The sequence below is a fragment of the Phaethon aethereus genome (assembly GCF_964289735.1).
Source record: "Phaethon aethereus genome assembly, chromosome: 3".
In the NCBI taxonomy this organism is placed as follows: Eukaryota; Metazoa; Chordata; class Aves; order Phaethontiformes; family Phaethontidae; genus Phaethon; species Phaethon aethereus.
This window is the reverse complement of record NC_138576.1, coordinates 62,657,678-62,685,404: the sequence shown is the minus strand read 5'-3', so window position 1 is coordinate 62,685,404 and position 27,727 is coordinate 62,657,678. Positions and strand designations below refer to the sequence as shown.

The following is a 27,727-nucleotide window of genomic DNA, read 5'->3' as shown; positions in this document are numbered from 1 at the left end:
ACATGGAACTTTTCTAACCTATATGTTTGATATTTAATGCAGAAACACATAATTTTAAATAAAACTTACTTTCTTTTTCCATGACGGTTTACAAAGAGTATATACCTATTGAAAGTGACTACCCTTGCTTTAAATTATAAGTAGTATTTTGCTGGCTACCTGGCTAGACTCTAAAAATTACTCAGTAATTGCTCTCAAGCTAGACAAAAGAGATTTTTCTCAGAAAACAGATTTTATATCTATATTCGTGAAAAAGGTTTCCAGGGAAAGGACGGAAGCTGATTAAATAGAGGCGATAAAATTCACCAAAAACTTCAACATGTAGCTTTTCTAGATGAAAAGTTACATACTCATCCTATTATCCTGGTTTCAGCCAGGGTAGAGTTAGATTTCTTCACAGAAGCTAGCGTGAGGCTATGTTTTAGATTTGGGATGAGAAAATGTTGATAAGGTGCTGATGTTTTGAGCTGTTGCTAAGTAGTCAAGGACAGTCCAGCTTCTCGTGCTGGCCTGCAGCGAGCAGGCTGGGGGTGCACGGGGAGCTGGGAGGGGACACAGCCGGGACAGCTGGCCCAGGCTGGCCAAAGGGATATTCCCTACCATATAACGTCATGATCAGTATTAAAGCTGGGACAAAGAAGAAGGAAGGGTGGAGGGACGTTTGGAGTTATGGCATCTGTCTTCCCAAGAAACCATTACGAGTGACGGAGCCCTGCTTCCCTGGAGATGGCTGAACCCCTGCCTGCCCGTGGGGAGTAGTGAATGAATTCTTTGTCTTGCTCTGCTTGCGTGCGCGGCTTTTGCTTTACTTATTAAACTGTCTTTATCTCAAACCATGAGTTTCCTCACTTTTACTCTTCCGATTCTCTCCCCCGTCCCACAGTGGGGGAGTGAGTGAGCAGCTGCGTGGTGCTTAGTTGCCGGCTGGGGCTAAACCACGACACCTATCAAGATACTGTCAAGTCACAGCCAGAAAGTGAAAAAAACAACAAAAAAACCAAAACCCCCAAAACAACTCTTTGATTTTCTAAAGTCCTGAACCTTGCTGCATGCAAAGATGCAAAATTCCTTTCTGTCTAATTAGAAAAAAAAAAAAAAAAAAGATTGGCTTGGTGTATTGAAGTAACAAGCAAACTAAAAGTTAAAAGTATACCTTTCAGGAAGAACTGTAGTATCTGTTAAATCTTTACTTGAAGAACTTACATTTACAGCACAGCAAGGAAGACTGCATAACTGAGGATAGTGCATCAGCTAAATGAAGACATTGCTGTCCTGTACTTACAGAATTCCTGGATTTAGAAAGTTTACTTTCTAAAGGGCTCTAGAGGGTAGAAAAATCCTATAAGACTGCATTTTATATCTAAAAATCTCTCTTCAGAAATTCCTTTGGCTCAGAACATATTATCCCAAAATCAGAATGAGTTGACAGTTTTCTTATGAAATAACACAGAACTGGAAAAAAGACAAAAAAAAAAAAAAAAAAGAAAAAAGAAAAAAAAAATTTTACTTGAGACATTTCAGTTTTGATAAATTTCTCCTGAACTGTGAAGCATGGTTGCAGAGTAATTTTGAGGGTTTCCAATCAATGGGGAATACTTTTGTAGATCTATGCCATCTTACCTGCTGTGTAGTCAGGGATCTCAAGGTTCACATTTCAATGTGAAAAATACATATTTGCATAAAAAACACTGGAGCTTTTCAATTACCCACCCATACCTTGATCTAGTAGCTCTGAAAACCACATGGATGGGACTCTCAGTTTCCTAGGGAATCTCCTAAGTGACATCTGAAGTATGTGAACATGTAGTTGCTCCAAATAATTCTAAAGAAGTTGGCTAAAACCATCCACAGTATTCTAAAAGATTTTTTTTTTAATTTCCTTTTAATGACAACATTTTAACTTTTATTCCAAAATCAACCGAATGCTTAGTAGATAGCTTTCTATGCATCAGAAATTCTAAATTTTTATGTTTGGTTTTTTTTTCCCCAGAAGGTTTATTGATGTGAAGCCCTTTAAAGGATAAAAGTTCTCAAGGTAGTAATTGTTGAAAGACTAACAGTTGCTGAAGACTGTTTCTTAAACTCCTTAGGTTGGATGCTCTCTGAAAGAAGCACTTTCTATCTATATTGTGCTGAAATCAAGATTCCAATTTAAAAACGTCCAAGTGCAATAATGCAGAAGTCACTGAGCAGACTGACTCTTTTTAGGGTGTCTAATATGTCAGAAGTAGCACGGATGTCTTTCAGCTTCAAACAGACTGAAATGCTAACAATGGAGTCTCTGCCATAAATAATTCTCTCTTATTTAGGGAGGACAATTGAGCTTGAAGAAAGAACTTGGCTAACTTGACAGCAAAAAGACATTGTATCCTGTTCGTGACAAGTCACCAGATTAGAAGATATTGTTCTAGTGATAGTTCTTGCAAAACTGGTGGATTATAGAAGACGTACCAGCACTTTGTGGCTGATCATCCGAAAAATTTATGCAATGCCATGCATGCAGGGTTTGCTCTTTAGGAGATGCATGGTGTAAATGAGATGACTTTTGCAAGTCATCAATATCAGATTACAAAATACTGTGTAGAAACTGCTGCTCTTTGACTCCTTGAGAGCAAAGAAAATCTTCATTGTAAAGTATGGCTTAGATTTGCCACAGTAGTTTAAAACTGAATTCTTGCCGAGCTGGGCTGGATGTGTATAGTGAACTTGTGATTCAAGTGTCTTTTGTCCTCAAAGGAAGGGTGCTGCTTAAACTCTGTCATTAACAATTAAAACAATGGTAATACTTAAATCACACTTGATTAAAATCACAACTAATCAGGTCCTGCTCCTAACTGAGGCCTGCTGAATTCAAGTGACATTGTTTCACTGATCTAGTGAGTCTCAAAAATCTTCTGTCATCCATTTGACTGTTTAACAAAATTGACATTGTTTGCTTGTTGCAAACCTGCTTTAAGTCATTTTGTCACATACTGTTATGCCAGATTTTTCCTTTGTTAATTGATACTTTCATTGATTACAGTTCTTGATGCCAATCAGATTTGCCTCTGTAAGCAGGTAACTAACTCATTAAGTGACATTTGTTAAATTCCTGTGCCATCAAAATATAGGGAATTCCTGTAGGAATTCCTATAGGAATAAACAAATTTTACTTCAATTAAAAAAAAAAAGCAAAGAATTAGTATGCTTTAAATAAAAAGGTGATGAAAATTAAAAGTGTCCCTGGAAAACAGATGCAGTAATTATCAATTTAGTCTTAATGCACTGGAAATTTTGGTGTTGACGTTAACTAAACTGAACATCTCTGATCATTACTCAGCAGTCAGCTTTTTCATAGTTCAATTTAATTCAGTAGGCTAAGTGACCTTGAGAATTTCACAACCTTTGTGTCACCACATTTCCTCTCTTTAAGGTCCTTTGGGATCCTTGTTTAAGAACTGTTACCAATCTTTAAACCTACCATGTCATTATTATTGTGTGTTAATGCCTGTCACCACTGAAATCTATGGCAAAATTCAGCAAGGCCAGAATTTCATCGTATGTCCCCATGTTAAGTGGATGCTCTGCTCCAGCTGTTCTGGCAGCTCTGTCAAGTTGCTGAATAAGTCTGTGGCTGGAACTGAGCAGAAATTTGGAGAAAAAAGGTGAGGGAATGAAATGAGTAGAACTCTCCAACAGCTTATGAAGGGAGTCAGAGGAGAGTTATCAGATGGACTAAAACGTTCAAAGTTGAAGAATCTTCAGGAGGCTACGTGATTTATGGTCTGCCTTAAGAATGCAAAATCAGTCCTGAGCTCTTCATCTTAATCCCACAAATCCAACTAATATCTCTGCAATGTAATTCTCCTAAACACCGCTCTGTACTTCAGATTTGTGCAGCTGTAATTGTTCTAAATTGCTGATACAGCAGTTTGTTCAAAACTAATGGCATGCACACTCTATAGATCCAGAACAACCAGCTTAATAAGCAATGTGCTTTTGTAGGATGTGTGAAATTTTATACCATGTCCTGGCTCAATATTCTGCTGAAGCAGCTTCCCTGTAAATGAAAGTCTGGCATAACTGTGTCACAAAGCTATTTTAGTATGCATAATATGAAGGGGTGAAGATTTCAACAATTTGTATTGTACCCCAGTTTGTGTTTTCCTAGCAATAAGGTTTCATTACGCCAGCTTCTGGAGATGGTGCCATAATTTTGTTTAATTCTCTGCTCTGAATGGCTGATTTCTGTGATTTCACTAAATTATTTAAACTGGATGCCCCTTCCTCCTCTAAGAGCTATAGACATAACCAGAATTAGAGTGCTTTGTTTTCTTTCTCCTTCTTTCTCTCATTTTCTGACTATACTATTGGTTCTATGTTTAATACTATGTGAAATTAACTGTAATGACGCAGGAGAAATTACTCAACTTCAAGTCAAATTGCAATATAGACTATGTTATCTAAATTACTAAGATGTGTTCTGAAGTAGAAGATAAAGGATATTAAATTATGTAATACTTATGCTGTAATTACTACACCATGTGTTTGCTTTTTGAATGGAAAATACAAGCTTCAACTAACAAATGTGAAATTTTAATATTAAGGTATCTATATTTCTAAAGTTCAAAAGCATTCAACAACCGATCTCAAATTACAAAGTACACTTTATCCTTCCAGAATATTTCATCCTTGAGTTTTCATAAGCTGTATATTTTAAAACATCTCCAGTTTGAAGAGACATTCTGCCTATGGAAATGGTGTTTTGAGTAAGAATCAAGATACTGCTGTATGACAGACCATTCATTTACACTACTGTGTCAAGACCAGAAATTCAGAAAAGCTGCTCCTCTTTGAAATTCACAGAGCAAAGAGTAGTGGTTATCTGTCTGAGTGCCAAAACCTGTAACTGATTTGAAAAGGAAGCTAGTTGAAGAGAATCGATAGAATGATAGATAAACAGAAGGGAATACAAGAAGTCTTAGATTGTTGATGCTAGAGGGGAAATATATGATGAAAATAAATTTTTGACACAGAACAATTCACATTTCAATAGTAATTGTAGTGTATACACTTTTGGTCCTACTGGACGTAGGTTCATAAGCTTTCATTAAACCAGACTAGAATTTCTCCTATTTATAACATCATCTGTTTTTAAAAAGTCCGTATTTCAAACGTAGCAAACATTTCCATGTAAACCTGAGGTATGCCAACTTGAGGACAGTGGATTAGAGGCAGAACTTGTTAAATTTAGAATCGAAAATTTAGGAACCGAATCTTGGAAGTGAAATATATACTTGCCTAGAGGCTTCAATCCGGTACCAAAATCCATCATCAATGGTCAGATCTGGATACTCTACCCGTCCAACACCAGATCCCACATCCCACAGGAAGCTCACCTTGCCTTTGCGCATCTCTATGGCCAAGAAGTCAGTCTACATGTAAAATATGAAAATAGAAGCAATATCATACTTTAATTAAAGGAAGTTTTCCAGAACTTTTCACATTTCAGAAGGTCTAATGAGGCATCAGAAACACATATATAGAGAGTAAAGTATGAACATTAATTCTCACAGTGATCTAAAATGAGATTCTCTTTTTCCTGCTTTCATTGGTTCAAACAAGGAATCTTAAGCCAAAGATGGCAAATAACTTCTGACAATGATATGCAGTAAATAGCTGCTAGACTTAAAGAAATTTTAGTATTATAGCCATCAAGAGAAGGATTTAATTCCATTTAATTTAACTCTGAATTAAATGTCTGTTTCTAAAACATCCATTGGATGGCAGAAAGATGTTAGGATTCTAGGCTAATACATGATGCCATCTAGCCTCTTCATTTTGTGTTAAGTAAATAAAATATATAGTTCAAAATGTTAGAAATAGAGTACTTTTCCCATTTACTGAAGAATTATTATTGATCATTCTAGAAGTCTGTGTGATATAGGGCTGGTGAGAAACTGAATCATTCATCATTATTATGCTCGTAATTGTAGTCTAGACTTAAAATTACAATAAACAGGAGTTTTGACAGATACAAGATGATTAGCTATTTCATTCCCAAGGGAAAAGCCACAACCAACCCAAAAGTTACGCTGGTTCCACTGTGAATTTTAAAGCTCTAATGTAGTCCATGTACAAGTCTCCCATTTAATATGTAGTTAAAATACAAAAAAATATTTGCTGGTCATATTTTGTAAGTCCCTATATTAATACCAAAGATAGTAAATGTCTAGATGATATTAGGTCCTCTACAACTGCTTTGAAGCCTCTAGGAGGGAAAAAAAAAATCCTTTCTCATCTTCTGTATTTGCCAGTATTCTGATTTGATTAAGTAACTCTGACATGAAAAGCAGATGACAGACTTACAAACTTGGCACTTCCAAGGTAAAAAAGCAGATTGTCAGCAACTACAGTCTTCACATTGACAATGACGGTGTTGTACGTTCCCTTCTTTATTTCTGGTCTGTATGTGCGAATGCAATTGCCTCCAGAGGACACGGACACTTTGATCTTCAAAGAAAGCATAGCAGAAGAAATTCAGTTTACTGCTTATTATTCCAGAAATAACTTTAGATGCTTCTAAATAATTATAAGAATATGATACTTCTTTTTTTTTTCTTCCCATGTCTGTGTTTCATGTACCAGGTTGTTGCCTGGATATGCACAGGAGGTAGAAATGGAATTTTCTTTCTGGGATTGTTTATTAAAAGGAAGTAAAACTCATTCTGGCATTGATATTTGAAAGGACAAACTATATGGATTAAAAACAGTCAGAAGATAGACTGGTCTAACGCAAGCAGCAATGGAATTCTAGCAGTAGAGATAGTCTGTAAGTAGAATGTGTAGCCAGGAAAATAAGCAGCTCTCCTGAAGGGATCACAGCACATTGCTATTGGGTAAACAGGATGATCTACTTTTTTCCTTGTAATATCTTTGTTTATGCCAATTTAAGACACCTTTTTACAATTATTTTTAAATCAACAGTTGCATCTATCACTGCTTCTACCTAGCCCCTAATGGAGTTGGCATTCATAACCAAGCTTCAGTTTCACAGATGAGTGACATGTGCGTTTGGATATGTGTGCTCTGTTTCCCCAGGCTCTGAGCACAGAGGAAAACAGTATACTGTTTGCTTTCATAATGCCAGCATAGACATAATGACAGTACAATGGTATTTCAATTCCAGCTAGACATGTTTATATATTAGAGTAGACGTACATAGTGGTTTCACCTTATGCTTATGGCAAACTTTGTCAAAAAGGAGATCCATTATATGACCAAACTCACAATTACCCTTTCTCAGAAATGCTGAGGAGCTAAGTACTTCAAAGCCTCAGACAGAAGATGAATGTAACAAAACCATATCATTACTGTAGCCTGTCTTTCTATCGTGGGCAAATTTCATTGAGTATATGGAATACACTTCTTTCACGAGATACTATTATTCTGTAGGTATTTTTTTCCAACCATTTTTCAGTAAGTTTTCTGAAGTACCATCTTCAAGAATTTTTTCCTTTGCTACATTAGGTCACAAGCTGAATAATCTTAGTATTAACCAGCTGATCCTCGAGTTTAGAGTATTACTGAGATGGACTCCAAACTCATTAAATGGACTAAAAATATATTCTTAAGTCAAGTTTCAGTCCTCAGAACTGCTACTGAACAAAGTCAAGAATATGGGAAAAGGAAATACACCCACCAGTTTCATTGAGTTTGAGATGGTGTCACTCTCAGGTAATATAAGTTCTGTGTAATGAAATCAGGGGCTTAATATCAGTGCTGAGGCAAATAAATACATTTTTGTTTTCACAAAAAATCAATGATGTTGTGACTCTTCTGCTGTACTATCATCCACAATACTTCTTAAATAATAACCTTTCCAGATACATTCCTACATATGTTATCCATTTAACAAGGGCATGTTTCAAATGAAGAAACAAGACACAGAGTGAAAATCATCAGAATATTCTCTCTTTATCTGAGAAATCATACTCCATTATTTGCTCTCTTTACACATGTTTAGAATTAGAAAGGTTTCACCCTGTGGAAATGAAATAGAGAAGTAGAAAATAAAATCCCATCGATACTCAAAAGGTCATCTTACTGAGAAAGAGGGCTTACCGAATTGGCTTGCTTCCGAGCTTGGTTTATCAGCTCTTTTATCTGAGAAATGTTTTTCCCTAAGTTATCCTGAAGTTCTTTTATTGGCTTGATTTTATCTAGCAGGCGATCTGCTTCCTTTTCTAGGGTTTTAATACTGGAATCTGCATCAGCAACTTCATAAGAAAGAACAAGGCAGAGTTTTAGAGAATAGTGTCAGAGAGTAATTATACATTGCAATAATAAAATCCAAGAAAATTCTGCATACACAATACTCAGGCAATTGTATATGCTACTATGAGGTACACACAGACCAGGAAGCTACCTGAACAGAGTAAGATAATTTAAGAATATTTAGAATCAAGCTAAAGTAGCAATAGTAGCAAATGCAGGTGTTAAAGCAGGATTTTGAAGCAGTAACTATGCTTCAGGTCAGGTTGATACTAATGCAAAACATTTCCTGTAGCAAAATACACTTATGAATGAAATATTTACTTTCTTTTTTCTTAAACTCCAATTTTGAAGTAAAATGCTAGATTAATGAAAACTGGTTAGTTTCCATTAGTAATTTCTGAAACAGGGTTAGAATTAACTTGAAGTTAATTCTTTAATAACTATAATGGCCACAACTACAAAAAGGCTGTATTCTGGTCACAATTTTAAAATTCTGTATGTGTACTGAAAGCAGATTAAAAAACAGTGGCAGTAAACTGCAAATGTGGGCTGAATAATTTCACAAGGATATTTTTTCTCTCTTTTTCTTTGAGCTTCAAATTATTCTTTTGCCTCTCAATACACAAACAGTGAACAATGCCCTCTCTTCCACAATTCATCAGCAGATCTAAGGATTGCAACACTTGGCTAGCATGAGGATGTGGGTTTTTGTGGATGGCACTGAAAAAGCCAAACCCGCATTTACCAGAAGAATGTATATTGAAATTATTATAATTATTATTATTATTATTACTACTACTACTACGATAAAGCATGGAAGTCCAAGTATTTAGTTTTTGAATAGTCACCCAGATATTGATACCAAACCTTCAAGATTTGTCTTAAGGTTTCACATAAGTGAAACTAGTTACCAAGTCACTTTATCTCAGAGCTTCAGAAAAGTAACTATTTAACTATATCAATGAATGTGAAATGTAGAGCACCATGCAGAAGCTTTGGTGGTAAGTAGTGAATCATTGCTCACTGGAAAAGGCACAATAAAAGCAGCAAGAAAGAAAACATACGTACTGATTTCTGTAGGCAAGATACGGAGACAAAGAAAAGAGAAATAACGTAAGAAAAGACAACGTAATAAAATATTTTGAAGTTCTAAACAGAAATGTACAGTAAATTACGGGACAGGGTTAGTCTAGAAAAAACTTATTACCTTTTATATATTGCACCTCTACATAATGAGAATTCAGAGACAGAATTTTGACATACAAAAGAGGCTATGTCTACTTTAGCATGTAGTCGTGAGTGCCAACATACTCACTATATGCATTTGGAGTGGTTTATTCTGCATTTATTTAATCTCATTATGTAATCTCAGTATCCATTAGCAGTTGGAGCCTAGTAAAAGTGTATTTCTAGAGTATATGTTCTAGTTAAGCTTTATCTGACATGGAAGAGTTTGCAAGTATTAAGACCACTCCTCAATGTGAACCAAATAATGGTGACTGGGGACAATGAAATGATTAACTTCTAAATTATCACTCCTAATCTCAACAAAAATGCTTTTCTACACACAGTCTTAGAATACTTGATCCTAGATACTAGGATATAGTATCTATACTATATCTAGATATATAGATATCTATACTATATCTAGATCTAGAATACTCCAGATCCAGCAGCGCCAAGAAATTACTGCTTTTAGGCCACTTCCCAGTTCTTTATCGCTACCCTGCCAGAGGTCATTACCTCATAGATCTGCTTGTTCCATAACCCACTGTAATGTAACCACACTATTTCAATCAATAACTACTTTTCATATTGTCTAAAGTAGCATGGATCAGTCTGCCTGATGGGGATTGTACCTGGGGCTCACACATATATCTCAGTTGATGAAGGATCAGAAACTTGCAATAGGCATTCAGTGACAGTCATTGGGATTAACTTCTTTTACTGGTACAGCTACAGTTCGAAGAGGATATTTGTCCATAGAATGAGAATGACAGCCTCCTAAACTGGATGTTTTTAGGTACCCAGCTTCATCAAGCTGACAACAATCTGGGGAGTCCAGGTTAGCTGAGAAATTAGTCCTTCAGTAATTTTGAAAAGACACTCTGCTGTTGTGGTCAGCTTTGGCTGTATACTCCTATATGATATGTTATGTTAATCTACCATAAAATGTGTGGTAATTTAGAATTTTCAATTTTATCCATCATTACCAAAGTGAAAATGCTAGAGCAACTGTCACATTTGATAACAGAATTCAGTCAAAAAAAAACCCCACAAACACCATACAAAAAACATTTCCAGAATCTCCTTTTTCTCTTTCTTCTTAAGTGTCTTCAGTGTCTACCAAAAATAGTAACATATATGAAAGAAGTCATGCATTTATCCCAGAACTGATTATCTGACTGACTGAAGACAGGGTTACTGCATGGAATTTTGCTTGAATCAAGGGATGAATTGCCAGTCAGATTATTCACCTCCTAAATGCTTTTTGAAGTACTTTGTGGAACAAATCTCTCTACTTACATGTTCATCCTGCTGACATTAGCTTTTTCCCCAACTACTAGCAGCAGTCCTTAAGATTTAAAATTATTCTTATATATAAAGTCCAGAAAATAGAAGTAATAGAGATTCCTTTTATCCTAGCATACTGCAGTAACACCATGTGAGTGAAATTCTGGAGTGGCTATGATGTATTTTGAGATGTGAAATGAAAAACACAAACTGAAAAAACCCACCATCAAACAACCCAAAAAGATCTTACTGTTCTTGATAGGATCCTTCACAACAGCATTTGTTTTCGCCACACCGTCTACAAGTTTACTGTAGTTGTTTCTCAAGCCCAGGAGATTCTGGTTGAGGTCTTTAATCTGGGCCAGGACGTCATTTGCAGTATCATTGGCTTGTCTTGCTTTGTCTTTGGCTGCCTGTACCTTTATAGCTGTATCTGTAGGTAGAAAAGGATAATGAAATGATTGCCTAGAATACAGAAATTTTCTTCACGCATCTTAAGAATAAAGTTGGGTCAAAATTCTACCATATTAAATTGTGTTGTGTAGTTCTTCGAGAGCTCCTACTTCCTTACTGTAGTAAGACATTACTAGTTGTAAGTGTGGATTACAGAATCTGGCCCTTTATGTCTTTTTTGAGACATCAAATGCACCTGAAGAAGAGAAAATGCTCCAGCCCCGTTTGTATGTAAAAGACAAATAATTTTTATTTGGTAAATTTTTGTGCAATTTTGTTATTGCTGTTGACTCACTCGTTAACCTCTGATCAAGTGTCAGATGTAATATTTGATACTTATAATAGAAACAGGATTTTCAATGTTCTGATGTACAGAGTACAGAAGTCTAACTCCCTGTATTTCAGCTGAAATTGTGACAAGTAATCTTGTGAATCAGGAGACCAAGGGTCCATTGACTTAGTTAATTGCATATAGGCAATTAGGCAATGCAATAGGCATGATTGGTGACCTTGAGCAAACCAATTGCTCCACTTCTCTGCCTGCAAAATGGAAATTAATGTTCTATTTTTGGGGTGAAAACATTCAAGTCTGGAATGTTTTTGATTCTGCTATTGATAAATGATAAAAGAGACAGCTAGGTATTCATTCAAGCAGGTATGTATTCAAATCCTCTGTTAATAAATCAGAATTGTTTGAAAACTTATCACGCAGCAGTTGAGCAGCTCAGGTGCTGTTACCATGCTGGGATTACATCACACGATGAGCCAGCAGTAGAGGTTGTGCTGGGCTAGGGAGCTGCCAAGTTTTCTGAATTCCCACGGATGGGAGGAAATGAGCAAACAGAAATGTTGTGGTGGACACTCCAGCTTGCAGAGGAACCCATGTGAACTCCCACACTACCACCACATCACAGTGGAGTCATGGGACTCACAGGAACCCACTTTGCCACCTCCTTCCTGTGAAACTGTTCTTGGACTTGATTTCCCTTTGTGTTCTCCAGGGTATCCTCATGTCCCTCACTCATATGAGAATTTTGGAGTGCAGTTCAGAAGTCTGGACATGTCTGAAACAACCATGTAGAGATAGTGCCACTTGTCATACTGAGGCTTCCTTTGGTAGTCTGTGAAGTTAAAAGACTGCATTGCCGTATTGGGGAAAGTACAGGAGGTTGTAGTTTCTTTCAATTTTTGACTAAGAGATAGTTGATAAGAGTTAGTTTACACCAAGATTTTCTTGAAGCACATTGCACATTCCTGTGTGAAGACATGGGAATCATGGACATTTTCTCCATTTCAAGGGATCAGCAGCATAGGTTTGCAAATGATCCTTCTCCTTCTGTGGAACATCTGATGCAATCAAACCTGTGGCCAGGGGAGGATGTGTTGCTTCCTAAGGCCATAGAGAATCAGTGGGTTTGTCCTGCACACTGGAGTGTTACATGACCCTTTTTACTTTCTTGAGTAAAGATATATTATACCCATGCTCCAAACAACTCCACACCCTTATTTACAAAGCATTGGCTCTGAAAAGCCCCCAAAATACAATAGCACCTTGAAAATACAATGGAACCTTTAATAAACCATTATCATCGTCAGTAGTGACAAGTGAAAGAACAGAGCTCTGATTGCCCTTTTTCATGTCCTTTTTTCATCATATGTAAGTACCTCTTTTTGAGGCCATTATTAGAGGTCATGTACCTTTCTGTCAGAGTGAAAGTTGGAGTTACTGTGTTACTTCCCTCTATTGGTCACAGAAATGATATTTATTTTTAGCCACACTTTAAATTATGCCATCCCTGCACATGTGGGTCCTTGTCCTAAGGTGTTCTACCCGTTTATCTCATTATGAACCTTTCTATTTTATTTGGCTATTAATATAACATGGACACAAAAATTATTAGTTTAAGCTGCTCTCTGCTTTCTTAAATCCTTGAAGAACAGGATATATGACAGGGTCATTTCCTCCCCCATCCTCATTGGTTATTTCCATGTTGGACAACAAATTTACTGCATTTGATTATCCATGCCATTTATTTGCTCTAAATTTCATTCTTAATACACATCCGCTTGTTTTTATGAGTGTCCTTGTCCCAAGAGCAAGCACCCTGTAACTCTAATCTGACCAGAGTTTATTAACATTGCTAATGGTTGCATATTTCTTATTTCTTTTACTTGTTCCATATTTAGTGTTCTGTGTCCTATGGTCAACTGGCCTTAGAGGTCCATTTTGTTTGACTGAGACATCTATCTGTGCACAAGAAGAGAAACAGTCATGTCAATACCTGTGACCAAAACACCAGAAGCGGCATAAGATGAGCATGACATATTAAAACACATTTTTGTGAATGCCTGATTTCAGAATCACTAAATGTAAACCAAAACTTTTCAGTTATCTGGAATCTTAAGGCCACAAAAATGTGCAAGATGAATAGTAAATTGTTTTTCATGCCAAGTTTTTACTTGCAGTCTTAACCTTCTAGACCGTCACAAATCAGACAGAATATAGATTTTCTTTAGAGACTTTTCTTAAGGCATATCTTCAGTTTATAAAGTGCTCCTTGGAGAGAAAAGTCGTAACAAATTACATTGATAAAACCATTTTTATTTTCTAAAACAAACATTCAGTTTATCACTGTCCATTATAATGAAACTATATTGTAGCTCCCTCTCTCTAGCTATCACAAGACAAAGTAGCTAACATCCCAGGACTTCGGGATTTTAATGAGTATTACAGATTAAAAAAAATTTTTTTTTGGCTATATAGAATTACAAATGTGCACAGCACTTCAGAGTTCATTGAGGAAAGTCTGTGCCAGTTCTAAGCAATTTACAGTCTAAAAAAGATATACAACACCAAACAGTGACTAGAAATGATACTGCAGCATAAATCAATGAGTGTGTTGTAGAAAGGTCAGACAAATCCAGAAAATTTAATCCTGGTTTTCCTGTAAAGTCAGTAAGCCTTTATTCTTCTTGGGTTAAATTATACTAGTTAAATTATAATGGTTCATTAAACCATAGTTTCATAAAAAGACTTTTCCTGTTTAAAGAAAAGACTATTTCTCTCAGATTTTACCATAATTCCTGATATCACAATTCTTTTCCTTCTGAAACCTTCTGCAAACTGCAGAAGCATGGTACCTTTTACCATGTCAACATACAAACTCATGCCATGTAACTTTTCAGCTCAGTTCTCTCTCTCACCTTGCTCGTCTTCATCTTATTACAGTGGGTAATGGTCAAAGTGGACACAGTGTGGACACAGGCAAAGATTAATCAGACAGATGTTAAGTGATGGCAAATGAAACAAAAGAGCAGGGATGAGACAAGTGTTGCAGCACTTTTCCAGCTTACCATTAGGAATGGCTGACAGCTTTCCTAAGGTTTCATTCAAAGCTCTCAGGAGAATGGAATTCTTCTCATCAGCATCTTTCAGCCTGTTCTGCATGTTGTCCAGGTTATCGCCCTTTTCTATAAAAAGTGCACATAGTACAGAAGCGTTAACTCTTTGTTTCCACTATCCTTTGCAATAATTCAAAGTGCATAATAATGAGCAAGCCATTTACCTTTAAGATAATATATTGTGTAAATATGAAAGTCCAGTAAAACTGGTTATAGGGTTCACTGCTAATTTTCTTCTGTTTCTTTAAGTTCCCTACCTCCACGGTATCTAAATACTTGAGCTCCCTGTGCTCTTGTATATTTATCAAGGGATTTCCTAAGGTGTACAGAGGAAAGAAAAAAATGACAATCACAGATGGTATGATTTATGCAAATCCGCACAATGACCCACTGAGAGATTCAACAAATGTGATGCTTAGTAATAGCTTTGATTCCTAGATTAAGCGACTACTGAAATTTTCTTCTGAAGGTGCTTGTCCGGGTTGAATGAGTTGAACATAGTGTGAAAGACGCAAGATCTGTTCGGTCAGCTTACTGTTGCAATCAGACTGGCCAGAGCCCAGTTCTCTTGGATCTTCTCAAAGATAACCAGTATTGACATAACATCTGAGGGATACACATGAGATCACCCCAGCACTGATCATCAATATGAGAATACATTAAACCCAGGTTATTATGAAATAAACATACTAAATTTTGGGGGAAAAAGCCCACCTAGAATTTGTTCAGATTGAAGAACTAGTAAAAATCAAAGGCACAGGTGTGTCACGTTTGGTACATTATAGATGAAACTGTTGTTATCCTTTACAGGTAAGTTCCTATTCTTCAGCAGTTGCTTTGAACAAAAATTATGGAGTTTTTTGGAACAGTATCCAGCATAGGAATAATTTTTCAAATTCTCAAAAGTGAGATTCCAGCTAAGCTTTATGGCTATTCAAACAGATGTTATTTCAAAATCGAAAAGTAAAGTTTGCCACAGAAAATGGTAGCTAATGCTTAAACTACTGTCTTAGTAGTATCATTTCTTCATATCAATATGGAACTCTTTGGAACAGACAGCTGGTGATTAGGAAATCTGGGATTAGGAAAACTGGGATAGGAAAACATATTGGAGATGAGGTTTCTCAGTGAACTATAGTTCCATACTTCTCAAAAACAAAAGGCATCCCTTTTTATTAAGGGCAATAGTTAGATGTATGACTGGTACTCCAGCATCTCCAACAGCCTCAGTGCTGTAACCCTTTTGTAAGAGGACGAACAGAATAATAGATTAAAACAAGGGATTGTGGTTCATGTTCCACAAATTTTAAAAAAGTAAGGTTTCTTAAAACTAGATATGAAAGAAGCAATTTGTAAAGAGAAAAATCAAACAAAATGTTTATTACCCACAAGAAATCATTAACTAATTTTTCCAAGACTATAGCAAGGCTGAAATAGCAGATGGAATTTAAATGAGAATCATACTTTTGTTGTTAGACCCTTTGAAATGTCATTCATGAAGAAATCTGTTTATTTTATTGAAATTAGAGGAACGCACAGGGCTGCAGGAGCGCCTGGAGGTAAGCCTTCATTCCTGCAAAATGTCCTGCAGAGGAACAGGACATTTGTGTGAACTGTAAGAGGCACAGTTAACACTAGAATAATGTTGGGAAGAATCATCTAAATTATAAGATCACTCTTCTCCTCAAAAACACCTTTGTTTTTAAATGACAGATTTTGTCTCCACTGCTGAATGAGGCTACTGGTAAGGTGATGTTGTTAAACCAGGATGAACTCATGAGATTCTGGCCTTAAATGCTCTGAGACTTTATCTGAGTTCGTTTCATGTTAAGTAATAATATAGACAAAACTGTTGTAATTTCCTCCACTTCTGAAATTACAGTCTGCCTGATATTTCCTTGGTGTGTCTGGTGCCTTTTGGAATGTTAATGTTTAAAAAGTGTGTTAATATCTGAGATATTTGATTCATTTCCGTGTGGTGTGCTAACTTTGTTGCATATTTTTAAATTATCTCTTTTTCTCCTCTTTACTCTGCCAGATCCAACGTGATGCTAATTATGCCTCAGTTACATTTCTGAAGAATCATGTTTCCAGACTTCACTTTTCAGCTTTGTAACCATAGCAGCAAACTGATCTTTATGGATTTTAATAACGGAAGTTTCCCTAGAACTCCTGAAATTGAATACTGAGACTCCACCTGTTTAATATTTTTTCTTTTAATTCCTCAAATACATTTTAACTGTGTTTTTAAAAAAATGACAATAATAAAGCCATAAATAAGTGCCCTGAGGAAGGCTCTTACACAAAGAGATGTGAGGACATACTAAGGACCATGTCTGCTTCTGAAGGAGGTTGTTCATTTTGCACAGTGATACTAACATGAAGTTATATTTTGAAGTAACTTCCCATACTGTAATCCAGATGCCTCTCCACTAAGCACTGAGCTAATTTTGTGTATGAATCACAAACTGAACTGACTTCACGTCAGCTTTTCCCCATCCTTTAATTATTAGCATTTATGAAAAATGCTGGAGCTATAATTTGAAGGCCTGAGATCCTCTAGTTAATCATAGAGTCTAGACAAAATACAGGCAGCTACAACCTAAGTTTTTCCAAACTACATAGCTTACCTGACTTGGAAGTGGTTAGTGGGTCTGCACTGAAAGATGTCAGCCACTGTCAATTCACATTAAAGTGTAGGATGAGGAGTATCCTGAGAATTTTTTCTCAATCCTGTTACCACTTGATTAGCTCTGCACCAAGATGGCACAGGATGACTGTCAATGCAGTGTTTACTGTTCAAATCAACAAAACTACCCATGTGTCACTGAAACTAAACCCTAAAGAGTAAGCAGGATCCTGAAGGACTTTGCAGGTATGGGCCTTTAGGTATTCTGGCTTGGTTAACATGAACAAAGGTTTTCAATTTCTGTTTATATTTCCATAACTAAACACAGCATTACAGAACAAACTATTATCCCTTTTTCCTCTGAGTGAATAAATTGAAATGAGTCAAATGAAAACCAAATAAAAATCCCTGCACTCATACATTTAATCTTAAGAAGAACTTAAGAATTTAGTTACTTACTGTTTATACACAGTACAAGAGACAAGTTTTTACAAGTCTCTGCAGATCACATACATAGGTGGCACTGATGATGTGCCACCACTGCAATGCTAGTGGAAACAGGTGTCTTCTGACAGTATGACCAAATGCTGTTTTCCATGTGAAACTGTCCAAGAAGATACCATAAGGCTATGCTTTCCAATGCATGTACCCCAAAATCAGAATAAAGGTGGAAATCTATCAAGGAGCGACATGTGCGGCTGTTTTTATTGCGTGGATACTGCACAAATGAACTGGCAGTTACACACATCCCTTCTGTTATCTTTGCTTTCCTTCTTCCAAATAGCATTCTTGCTCTCCCCAGTCTCATCCTATAAAGAGGAAGATGGGTCATAAGCTAAATTTTTTCCCCCTAAAACAAGCAGGACCTAGAAATGGCCCTCCGGAACAAACAGGGAAAAGAGATGTAACTAGAGAAATGCTAATGATGGTTAACTTTTACAAAAGAGTACTTTCAGTACTGACTGCAGTTTTTGTATGACTCTTATGTTGGTCATCAAACTAATGTAATAATTTGGTGAATACAATATGCCAGGTCAGCAAAAATACAAAGCAGAGGAGAATACACAAACAAGGGATTTAGCTGTGCCTATCAGCTGGAAAATATTTTAGCTAAAAATATTCACATGTTGTCAGACAAGACAAGTCCCCCTCAAGTTGTCAATTCTTAAGTAAAAGAAATTACATGAGCTGAATTTCAGTAGCCACCTGACAGCAGTCTCCAGCTGAAGAGGAGTTTATACATCTTATTTTAACTTTTTATTGATCAGTTTTTCCAAAGTCTCTCTATAGCCTCAAATCTGCACTGAGGCAAGTATATTTTTAAAACAGTAAATTCAAAATTATGAGGAAGAAAAATTGCTTCTGGCAAACTGAAAATCCCTCAAGGCACAGAGAGAATGAAGCTGGCAGGCAGCAGCGTTCACTCATTTGCGGCCAAAATTTCAAAACTCCTTCTTAGCCAGAGCACTAGATACAGATTTTGCTTTTCCCACCAGGGTTATTCCTTCTACTCCTAGCCCCACAGAGAGAGAAATGACTAAATCTCCATTTTAATAGCTTCTGTCAGAAGCTTTGCTTTGTAAGGACTGTTTCAGCAGGTTTTGGTGCTAATATAAAACATTTCCGTGATTAACAGCCATTTTATAACTCCTGTAATTGGCCACAAATCAGGGGAATGTCATAATGCAGCAAGAAAACACTCCCACCTCCATCACAGCCCAGCCTGAATTTTTGGAGTGTATTTTAGGCGAGTGGCTTACAGGTCTTCATTACTTTAACTAATGTACTACCTGCAGTGCAGACAGAGAAATTTTAAACTAATGATTACTTCTGTCTAACAAATCTTTATGGAGTGCCCATCATCCATCCTGCACTTCCATTTGAGACTCTGAACAGGGTGGCTTTCTAAGAATCGTGAGAAAATATCTTTCTATTAGTTTGACACTCAACTCTCACATTCTATCGTGGAAACTTCAAGACATCCAGAAGAGATTATGTTCATAATACTAATAACATCACCACTTTGGAGCAAAAGTAGGGTGGAGAAAAAAAAAAAACCCTAAGAAATCTGTCATCGCATTTTATTCCTATGCATCCGTATTCTGGGCACAACATTAACTGATATCTGTGGGTCAAGCTGTGGAGCGTGGCCATGTTTTATCAGATGCAAAAAGGCATACTGTGAAAAGTTCAGAATGTTTGTCCGTATGAAGCACTTTAAATCTAAGACATATCAGGGAGCATTAAGAAAGCTCCATCTTGTTACCCTTCAATTTGGGACAAGAACACAGACAAAGATCTAATACATTCATTTTAAGCACTGCTCCCCGCTTGCATTAGGATTGCTTCATGAATCTTTAGACTGTTTAGACCTTTGCTTCTGAATTACGAAACTCTTATCAACTCACATTCTCGCTGGTGTAAAATGGGAGAATAACATTCTTTTTTCAAAACTCTCTGAAGTAATGTCTTATTGCGGTTGTAATACATCACTTCTGAGGGTTAAACTGGACAGTCTTGCGGGCACATGGAATTGACATATATCCAAGTACAGACGCTATTTTATTCTGTCCTTGGAAACAGGGCACTGCGGTATGTGGAACACGAGTACTCCATTGTAACGGCCTGGGGAGCGCACAAAGCGCTGTGGCACCCTGTGGCATCTAGTCTACTCAGAGGAACGCTGCGGCAGGGAAGAGGCGGTGCTGCCATTTTAGTGTTTCCTATACACTAGCCATGGCAAACTGCAGCAATTTGCATTCCAGAAAGGGCCACTAACGGCATCCCTATTCGTTCTACTTCAGCCATGCTACTTAAGTTGCACGCTGGCCTCCCCTTGTAGTTTTGTGATTTGCGGTAACATAATTTACTGAAACATGCCCCTCCAGCCCTAAATCTGTACCGAATCTGTCAGTAAAGAGTTGCAATAAAGAACACACTAAACATACATCCAAGATTTACTAGTAACTGCAGACACATTTTTTTTCTCTCAGAGCTGCTACAAGAAAATAATAATAATGCTTTTAACTTTCAAACAGTGTATGACAGTGAAATGTAATTAATGGCTTTATTAAACGCTGTATTTACTTGTTAACTAGTTCTGCAGTTGGAAATCCTAGAGCTGCCAAAACTAAATGAAAGTGTAGTAATAGCCAAAAGATGACTAATGCATCTTCCAGGAGGCCAACAAAAATTTTGTATGTTAAAACCTGAAAGACTGGTCTGTATTATAAAAATCTGTCTTGTTTCTAATAAAAAGTATTTTAACCACTCTAGTGTGACAGGGAAGCTTCAGGCACCATCTCTGTGACAAGAAGTTTAAATCTCAACCTCGAATATCTACTGTGTGTGATTTTTCTAGTTCTGATGCATGAAACAAAAAAACCCCAGCAGAATTTTCAGATCCTATGATGAGCAAAAAATGTCATATCATAGCTGTTTTCCTCTCCTCATCCTTAATTCTTCCAAGTGCTAAATCTGTTTTCTCACATAGATTTTCAAGTGCTATGCTTTTTCCATCCTTGTGGTTAATTCCAGGTTAACGCTATTATAGCTTCAGCCAGTTGAATCAGATTAAACTCTAATGTACCTAGTGTGAAAGAATTTTTCAAAAACTGCAATGACTGGACAGAAGCTTCTCAAAATATACGCAACAAATTTCAAATTACAAAAGGGAGGGATTATAGTGCACTAATTTGGAATAAACCGCGAAGTTATCAACCTGAACTTACTCTGTCTACACGACTCAAAATATTAGCCAGTATTTGGATGGAAGACCTTCAAAATAGTTGTACAGAGGACTCAATTAATCCTCTCAGACTTTACTATACCAGTGGCAAAACCACTGTACGCTCCTAAATTGCTTGCTTCGTTATATGTAAAACCAAAGCAATTAAAGCAGTAACGTTTAACATTTTCACAAAGGCAGATGTGTGTGACTCAATGTTGGCCCACTTGAAAGTGGATAATTGTATCATCATGCTTATTTCCCCTCAGGTTTAATCTAAATAAATTCTTTTTTCAGTTCCTTTCTTAGACTGCTGTGGAGAAAGAAGTGTTGAGTACTGTTAAACAGATGCTTCATTAGTGCTGCAATAAGTATTTTCTTAGAAAACCTATAAAACAATCTGTCTGGATAAAGATGCAAGAAATAAACTGCTTTAGTTGCAATGATCAGAAGATCACTGAATCACAGTCTCAGAATGTATGTTTGTCCAAAGATAATTTTTCTCCTTCTGATGTTTGTCTAAGCTGTTTCCAAAGATTTTCGAAGGTTGAATGTCCCTAATCTCCTCAGTAATCAATTCCAGTACTTCTGTATTTTAATTACAAGGAAGATTTTCCTAATATGTGATGTGTATCAGTGCATTTGTGATATGTTTGTCCCATCCTCTTTGGAGAAACTTTGACATAAGTGAAGAATATTAAGTCCCTACTTATTGCTCTCTTTTTCAGTCTACAAATTTAAATCATTTCCATCTTTCTCCTCATCTCTCCTCTGCTAGATCTCCAATTAGTCTTCATCTTCAGGACTCTACAAACCACCTCAGCCATCATGAATTTCAGTGTCCAGGACTGTAGCCTGTAACTTAGCTAAAGCACTAAGAGCCCTGAACAGAGTGGAAGGATTGTTTCATATGTTTTGGTAAGCCATGCTCCTATTCAAGCATTCCTCTGTGACACGTGCCTTTTCCACCTCTACTCAACACATGATCCATGCTTCTCTTTAGTCTCATTCTAGAGAAGTGCTACCCAGACAATTGCTCCTTCTCCTGCATTTCTGCAGCTGATTATTCATGTGTGCATGAAACACCTCATATGTGTCCATACTGACTACTGTCCTACCTTCTCACACTATGATGCTCACCAGTAATACTCTCATTTATTGATGAGAAAATATTAAGATTATTATAGGCACAGTCTGACCTGAATTACCAGCTTTTACTTCTCATCAAATGGCATAGTTCACAACCTGTTTTTTTTCCCCAGTGGAAAATATTGAATGGAAATTAAAGATGTTTCACTTTTCACTGGGAAATCAAAGTATTTGGTTTGGAATCTACAAGCTTTATGATTTGAGCTGTATTTAGACATAAATTTACGCTTTAGGAACATGGAAATATTTTTTTGTGTGTGTGAGAAAATAATAATTTTTCTCTAGAGACATGTATTTAGTTTCTTTTTTTTAAGGAAACACTTGGCAATTCCCTCCCATTACTCTCTGTTTGGCAAATGTCTTCATTCTACCTCCCCACGCTTCCCTTTTCTGGCCCAATCCCATAAGCATCCTGAAGAGATGTGGTATCTCTGACTGGCATTGCAAACTATGCTTCTGTATTGGCAAGAATAAAAATGTAATGCCAGGGTGGTTTTTGTACTAATTTTCTACTAGAACATTTAGTAAATCAGAACCAGTATTTCCATCCCACTCTCCTCCCCACTTTCTCTCATCATTACTATAGTTAGCAAAAGAAGACCAAGACTCCATCCTCCCCAGCCTTCCTATCCAAGAAATGGACTGAAGGGACAAGCATCCCTGCATAATGCCTGGACCCAAACCAGGAGAATCTTTTTCATTGATACATTGTTCCATTTCAAATCAGCTAATGAATTACACTTTTTTCTACTGATATGGCTTCTTCATACTGGGAGCATCCCAGTCTCACAATGTTTTTCTTGTATTTAATGGGCCTGGATGTCATATACTGCACATACCTTTAACATCATTTTCTAACATTTTGGCTTCATTAAGGACCCTGAAGCTTTTCTGAAGAGAGCTCTTGGCACCATCCTTCAGTGATCCTTGAGGACCTGATGTCTGTTGACAAAGAAGCAGTGTCACACATACAGGAAAGTCTGAAGTCATAAAAGATACATGAAGATAATCTAAGTGGACAGTCATCTAAATTTTAATTGAATGTCACTGTGCTCTGAATTATATCCCATTGCTGTTATACTGGTCTGCAAGAGACAAAAAAAACCCCCAACTTTAATTTCCTTTTGTTTTTACAGTAAACCAGTTCTTCTTTGGAATACCAGTGATAACTTTAATAAAAAGAGAAAATGTTTATACTGTTAAAGAAGCAGGTTTGACTTTACGAGCAAAACTTTGTCCAGAAGAAACAAAAAGCTATTTCAATTTAAAGATGTTTTTTTCCCTCCAGCTACAGACACGACACCATGCAACATAGTATTTCTCCCTAATGGCAACTACAGTACCTTTAGAAGCCAGACTGGATGTGGTGATCCAAATTCTAATACTGACAACAGAGATGTCTTTGTGGTTAAATTCAAGAATTCTAGTTGCTAGGTCAGTAAAGAGTATATGATATATAAGAAATAGAGTTTAAAAAGAAGGGCAAACTGCAGTTAATCTGAAAAAGTTTTATTACTAAATAACCATCCTTCAGCATATCATGCTACTTAATGATCTTTCGTTAGAAAAACATCCATTTCTATCTTCAGTGCAGAGATTGATCAATAGATAGAATGATTTTTCTAAATTAGATTAGTATTTTCAGTTGGTAGGAAATGCTCTAGGTTCTAAACCACTCATCGTTCAGTTTGTAAGACTGAACTCAGGTCACACATCATACTGAATACGTGTCTTTGAGAATACTCCTGACAGCCAGCTAACATTCTATATTAGTCATGGGTCATAGACTTGTAACTAGTATGTAATTAAGAAGCAGCTACTTTTCATTTTCCAGGGCAGATACAGACACTCAAAAATTAACTGTGTGTCAATTAAATGACACAGTTATTACTGCTATTCATTATTTATAAAATAAGCAAGCCCAGAGGTGGTATTTCACATAATCCTGATTCTTTGTTGTTTTTTGACACTGTAAAGCCCATATATTGGACTTGACCATTTCTTTTTATTTTAAAAGTTGTAGGGAATGCTTTGGATACTTTAAAAATTCAGAAACAAGTTTTTTGTTACAGGATATCTTATGGTATATGTTGCCATATGTCACAGGGATACAGCTGTTAAAGATTCCTTGTATTCATACAAGATGTAAATGTATGCTTAGCTTTCATCATAGGCTAAGCGATTTTAAGAGTAAGGCCCATATAACTGCCATATTTCCAAGCTCACCTGAAATACTAAGCTGTGTACACAAGTTCCTTTCAACATCAACAGAAACTATACATTTGAAAGATGAAAAAAATTACTTTCTCACAGATTTTCTTTATCACATAATACAAGTATCATTGGTAATAAAAATACATATAAAACCAGAAAAGAAAAAGATTATCCAATTAAGCAAACAACTGCTCCTGAAGGAAGAATGTTTGGCCAGATTTTGTGGCAGATGCACCTGTCAAATCAGATAATACTTTTATATTCCTTTTCCCATTAGCAACAGAACCCAGGGTATGATCACTCTGTGACCATAGACTTCAAAAATAATGATTGTTATTACTATTAAATGACTAGGCATGGTTGACTGACTGTTAAAGCAGTTTATATTCAAGAAAATGAAGTTGAAAGGACAGATTTACAATGCAAACCAAGAAGTTCATTAAATCAGGCACCATAATTGGGCATGTGCTGACAATTAGTCAGAAACAGACTTCAGCATAAAGTCAATACTAGAAAAGCCCTTTCAGAGACAAATACACTTGCACTGATTAAAAGCTTTATTTTATATTTACTTTAAAATAATTCTGAAAGGGAGGATTAACCAAGACATCTGATGCAAAATATGCTTTTTTTTTTGGCTACCTTTTTTTGTGGCTCATGAGATGTCAAATTGTGATGAAGTCAATAATGAAAAAGGCAAACATTTTCTGGCTTTGTGTGAGGTGAGTTTGTGTGCTTGTGGCAAGCCTGGGTCATGATGAATCCCTTTATGATTTAGTAAGACTGACAGCCAAGGGTCTTTGAAATTATTTTTTAAATCGGGACACCTGCTGTAAAAAAAAAAAAAAGTAAAAAAAAAGATTGTGATTCAAGATAAATTGGAAAATCGTAGTGTCTCAGGAATATAATTTGTTCTAATTCTATCTCTTCCAGAGAGTCCGTAACCTGGGGATAGTACCTTCCTCACCCTGTGCCTTCCTTCATGCACCCGCCCCTCCCCATGCAAACTCTGTGCAGCTTGACTGCTTGTACCATTCCCCGGCAGAAGCGAGATCTCCTTGTGTCCCCAAACAATGCAATCTCAATTGTGGTTTAGAGGTGTAAGTGCTGTTATAATAGTATAATACAAAATGCTGCCACTGAAACTATACATGATCCTTAACAGTCTGGTTTTTTCTTATTCGTGGCTTAGCAAAAATTTTGAAGTTTAACAGCAAAAGAAAAACATCTATCAAATTACAGAAAAACTCTATGAATTGATAACTTGCAGACAATTTTGGGTAAGGAAAGAATTTAGGAAGAATATCCCCTCTGTGTTCCTTTTTCTGGTATTTCAATGAGTCTTCAACTCTGTTTTTGTCAAACAGCCTAGCTTCTGCAGGAGTGGCAGAAAGACTGCAGTTCCGCCCATGGTCTGGGGGGTTATGGCACTCTTCTGGGATCTCCCAGGGATGATTGTGTGAATCGCTGACTTATCACATTAACAGGGAAATGTGATACATGCTGCAAGTTTGAATAACATCAGCTGTAGTCACAGCATTCTGTGAAGACTCCCCTGACAGAACATGGTGGGCATGGTCTGAACACATACCAGACTGAGAATTGCTGGGGACTTTGCAGAAAGGAATTTCTTCTGAGTTTTCATGAATGGATGTAAACATAATGCAGGCACCATGTAGCCCAAATCTGCTGACATGTTAGTGATTTTGGTTACCTGCTGAAGTACAGCTCCAAGCATGGATGTAAATGCACTGGGACAGTTTTGTGGATCACATCCTTGAACTTAAACACGTACAAGGCATTTTATAGACCTAAGTACTATTCACATCAGTTAAAATAATTCTGACTTATTCTTAAAATTAAATTATTTTCTTTTCACATACATTTATATTCTGGGAAGTTTTCACTTATGCAAGAGTTAGGGCTACTCTCATTTTTACCAGTCCTGAAGATAGCTGAGCATTCTGAAGTACCAAGATGTTACGAATGATTTGCACCTCAGGACATGTTCATGAGGAGGATGGCTAGGCAGCTTTATGCCATTAGCACCTAAGGAAACCTCGACACCCAACATAACTGTTGGGTTACCACTACAAAGTAAGTCAAAAGCAAAGAAGGAATTAGGACCCTGAACACCTAACATGTCACCTGTGGTTCCAGTTACTAACCTATAAGCCCTCACTACAAAGCCTAAGAATAATCACACTTTTTTGAGATGTGTTGTAAAACTATGATTCTGACTGGTGAGACACAAGCTGGATCTCTTAACATGACTGCTCTCTTTAATCAGTTACTGCCTTGGCTAATTAATGGGATGTTGAAGTTGCTTGAATGCTAGAAATTTCTCATCTGTGATAAATTTATTTTGCTTTTAAAGAGGAGAGCCAATCCATTATAAAAAGCTTGGGAGGAATTTTTCTGTCATATTTTTAATACATTTTTCCCAGTCAGTTATCAGGCTTGCTATAATCACGATGGATTTTAAGCATCTTTTTGTTCTTGCTTTCGGCAATATTAGCTTAATTTGAAAACAAAGTAATTTTCCCATTACAAACCAAAAACCCCCTGAGACATCACAAAGGTTCTTGTAAATTATTTGCTCCAGAGACATACAGGGTGGAATGTAAAACTCAATCCTGTCCCTACCGTCTCTAGTTCATGCACCAGCTTGCTGTTGTCAGGAAACCTTCCTCCCCTGCCCCAGCTGGTTAACGGGAAAGGCTAGGCTCAGGGATGCATGTGAGCTTCATCCCTTTTCTCCATTATCTGCTAGCATCTGGAGACCATAGTCTTTTACAGAAGACAGGCATCCACATTGCTCTCATAAAGAAGAGAACATGCCTCCATTGTTGCAAAGGAGGGGAAAGACATGATCTCTGTCTTCTACATAGGGTCCCAAACAGCACCATCTACAGAAGGAGGGGCACAGTTTCCAGAGGCTTCTTAGTCTGAGGGGGCTCAAATCTACAAATGCTGCCTTCTAGAAGAGTGCTTGAACCACAGTGCTCCAGACAGCACTCCTGCTCTCATGCTGAAACTCAGCTGAAAGTAAGTTCCTTGGTGCCTGCAGAAAGAGGGAGCCTGATTCATCTGGTTAGCAGTTAAGGTCTTCACTTCGGATGAGCAAACATTCAACAGTCTTTGCATAAAACCAAAAAAATAGAATAATGAAATGATGACTGAACTTCACAATTAATATAATTTTTAAATTTGGCCCCAAATCCTCACATCTGTCTCACAACAATCCACTACCAAATAATGGTTAAAACCTACCTTGCTCTGGAGCAATTTGATGGTAAACCACTCATTACATTTATATCGTAAATTACATTTAAAAGGCAGTAGCTCCCTCCATTTTCTTCTTCATCAACTAGATCCCTGTT

At 36.8% G+C, this 27,727-nt stretch overlaps 1 protein-coding gene across 1 annotated transcript in view; it reads right to left on the bottom strand.

The window, feature by feature from the left end:
* Positions 1–27,727, bottom strand: part of LAMA2 (laminin subunit alpha 2) — a 291,049-nt gene that overhangs the window by 41,538 nt on the left and 221,784 nt on the right. Inside the window, exons 40-45 of the mRNA XM_081997942.1 lie at positions 22,970–23,072; positions 14,578–14,694; positions 11,021–11,203; positions 8,104–8,258; positions 6,349–6,492; positions 5,281–5,414 (exon numbers count right to left, since the gene is read on the bottom strand). Coding sequence (XP_081854068.1) covers positions 5,281–5,414; positions 6,349–6,492; positions 8,104–8,258; positions 11,021–11,203; positions 14,578–14,694; positions 22,970–23,072 — 836 coding nt within the window. The remainder of the gene's footprint in view (positions 1–5,280; positions 5,415–6,348; positions 6,493–8,103; positions 8,259–11,020; positions 11,204–14,577; positions 14,695–22,969; positions 23,073–27,727) is intronic.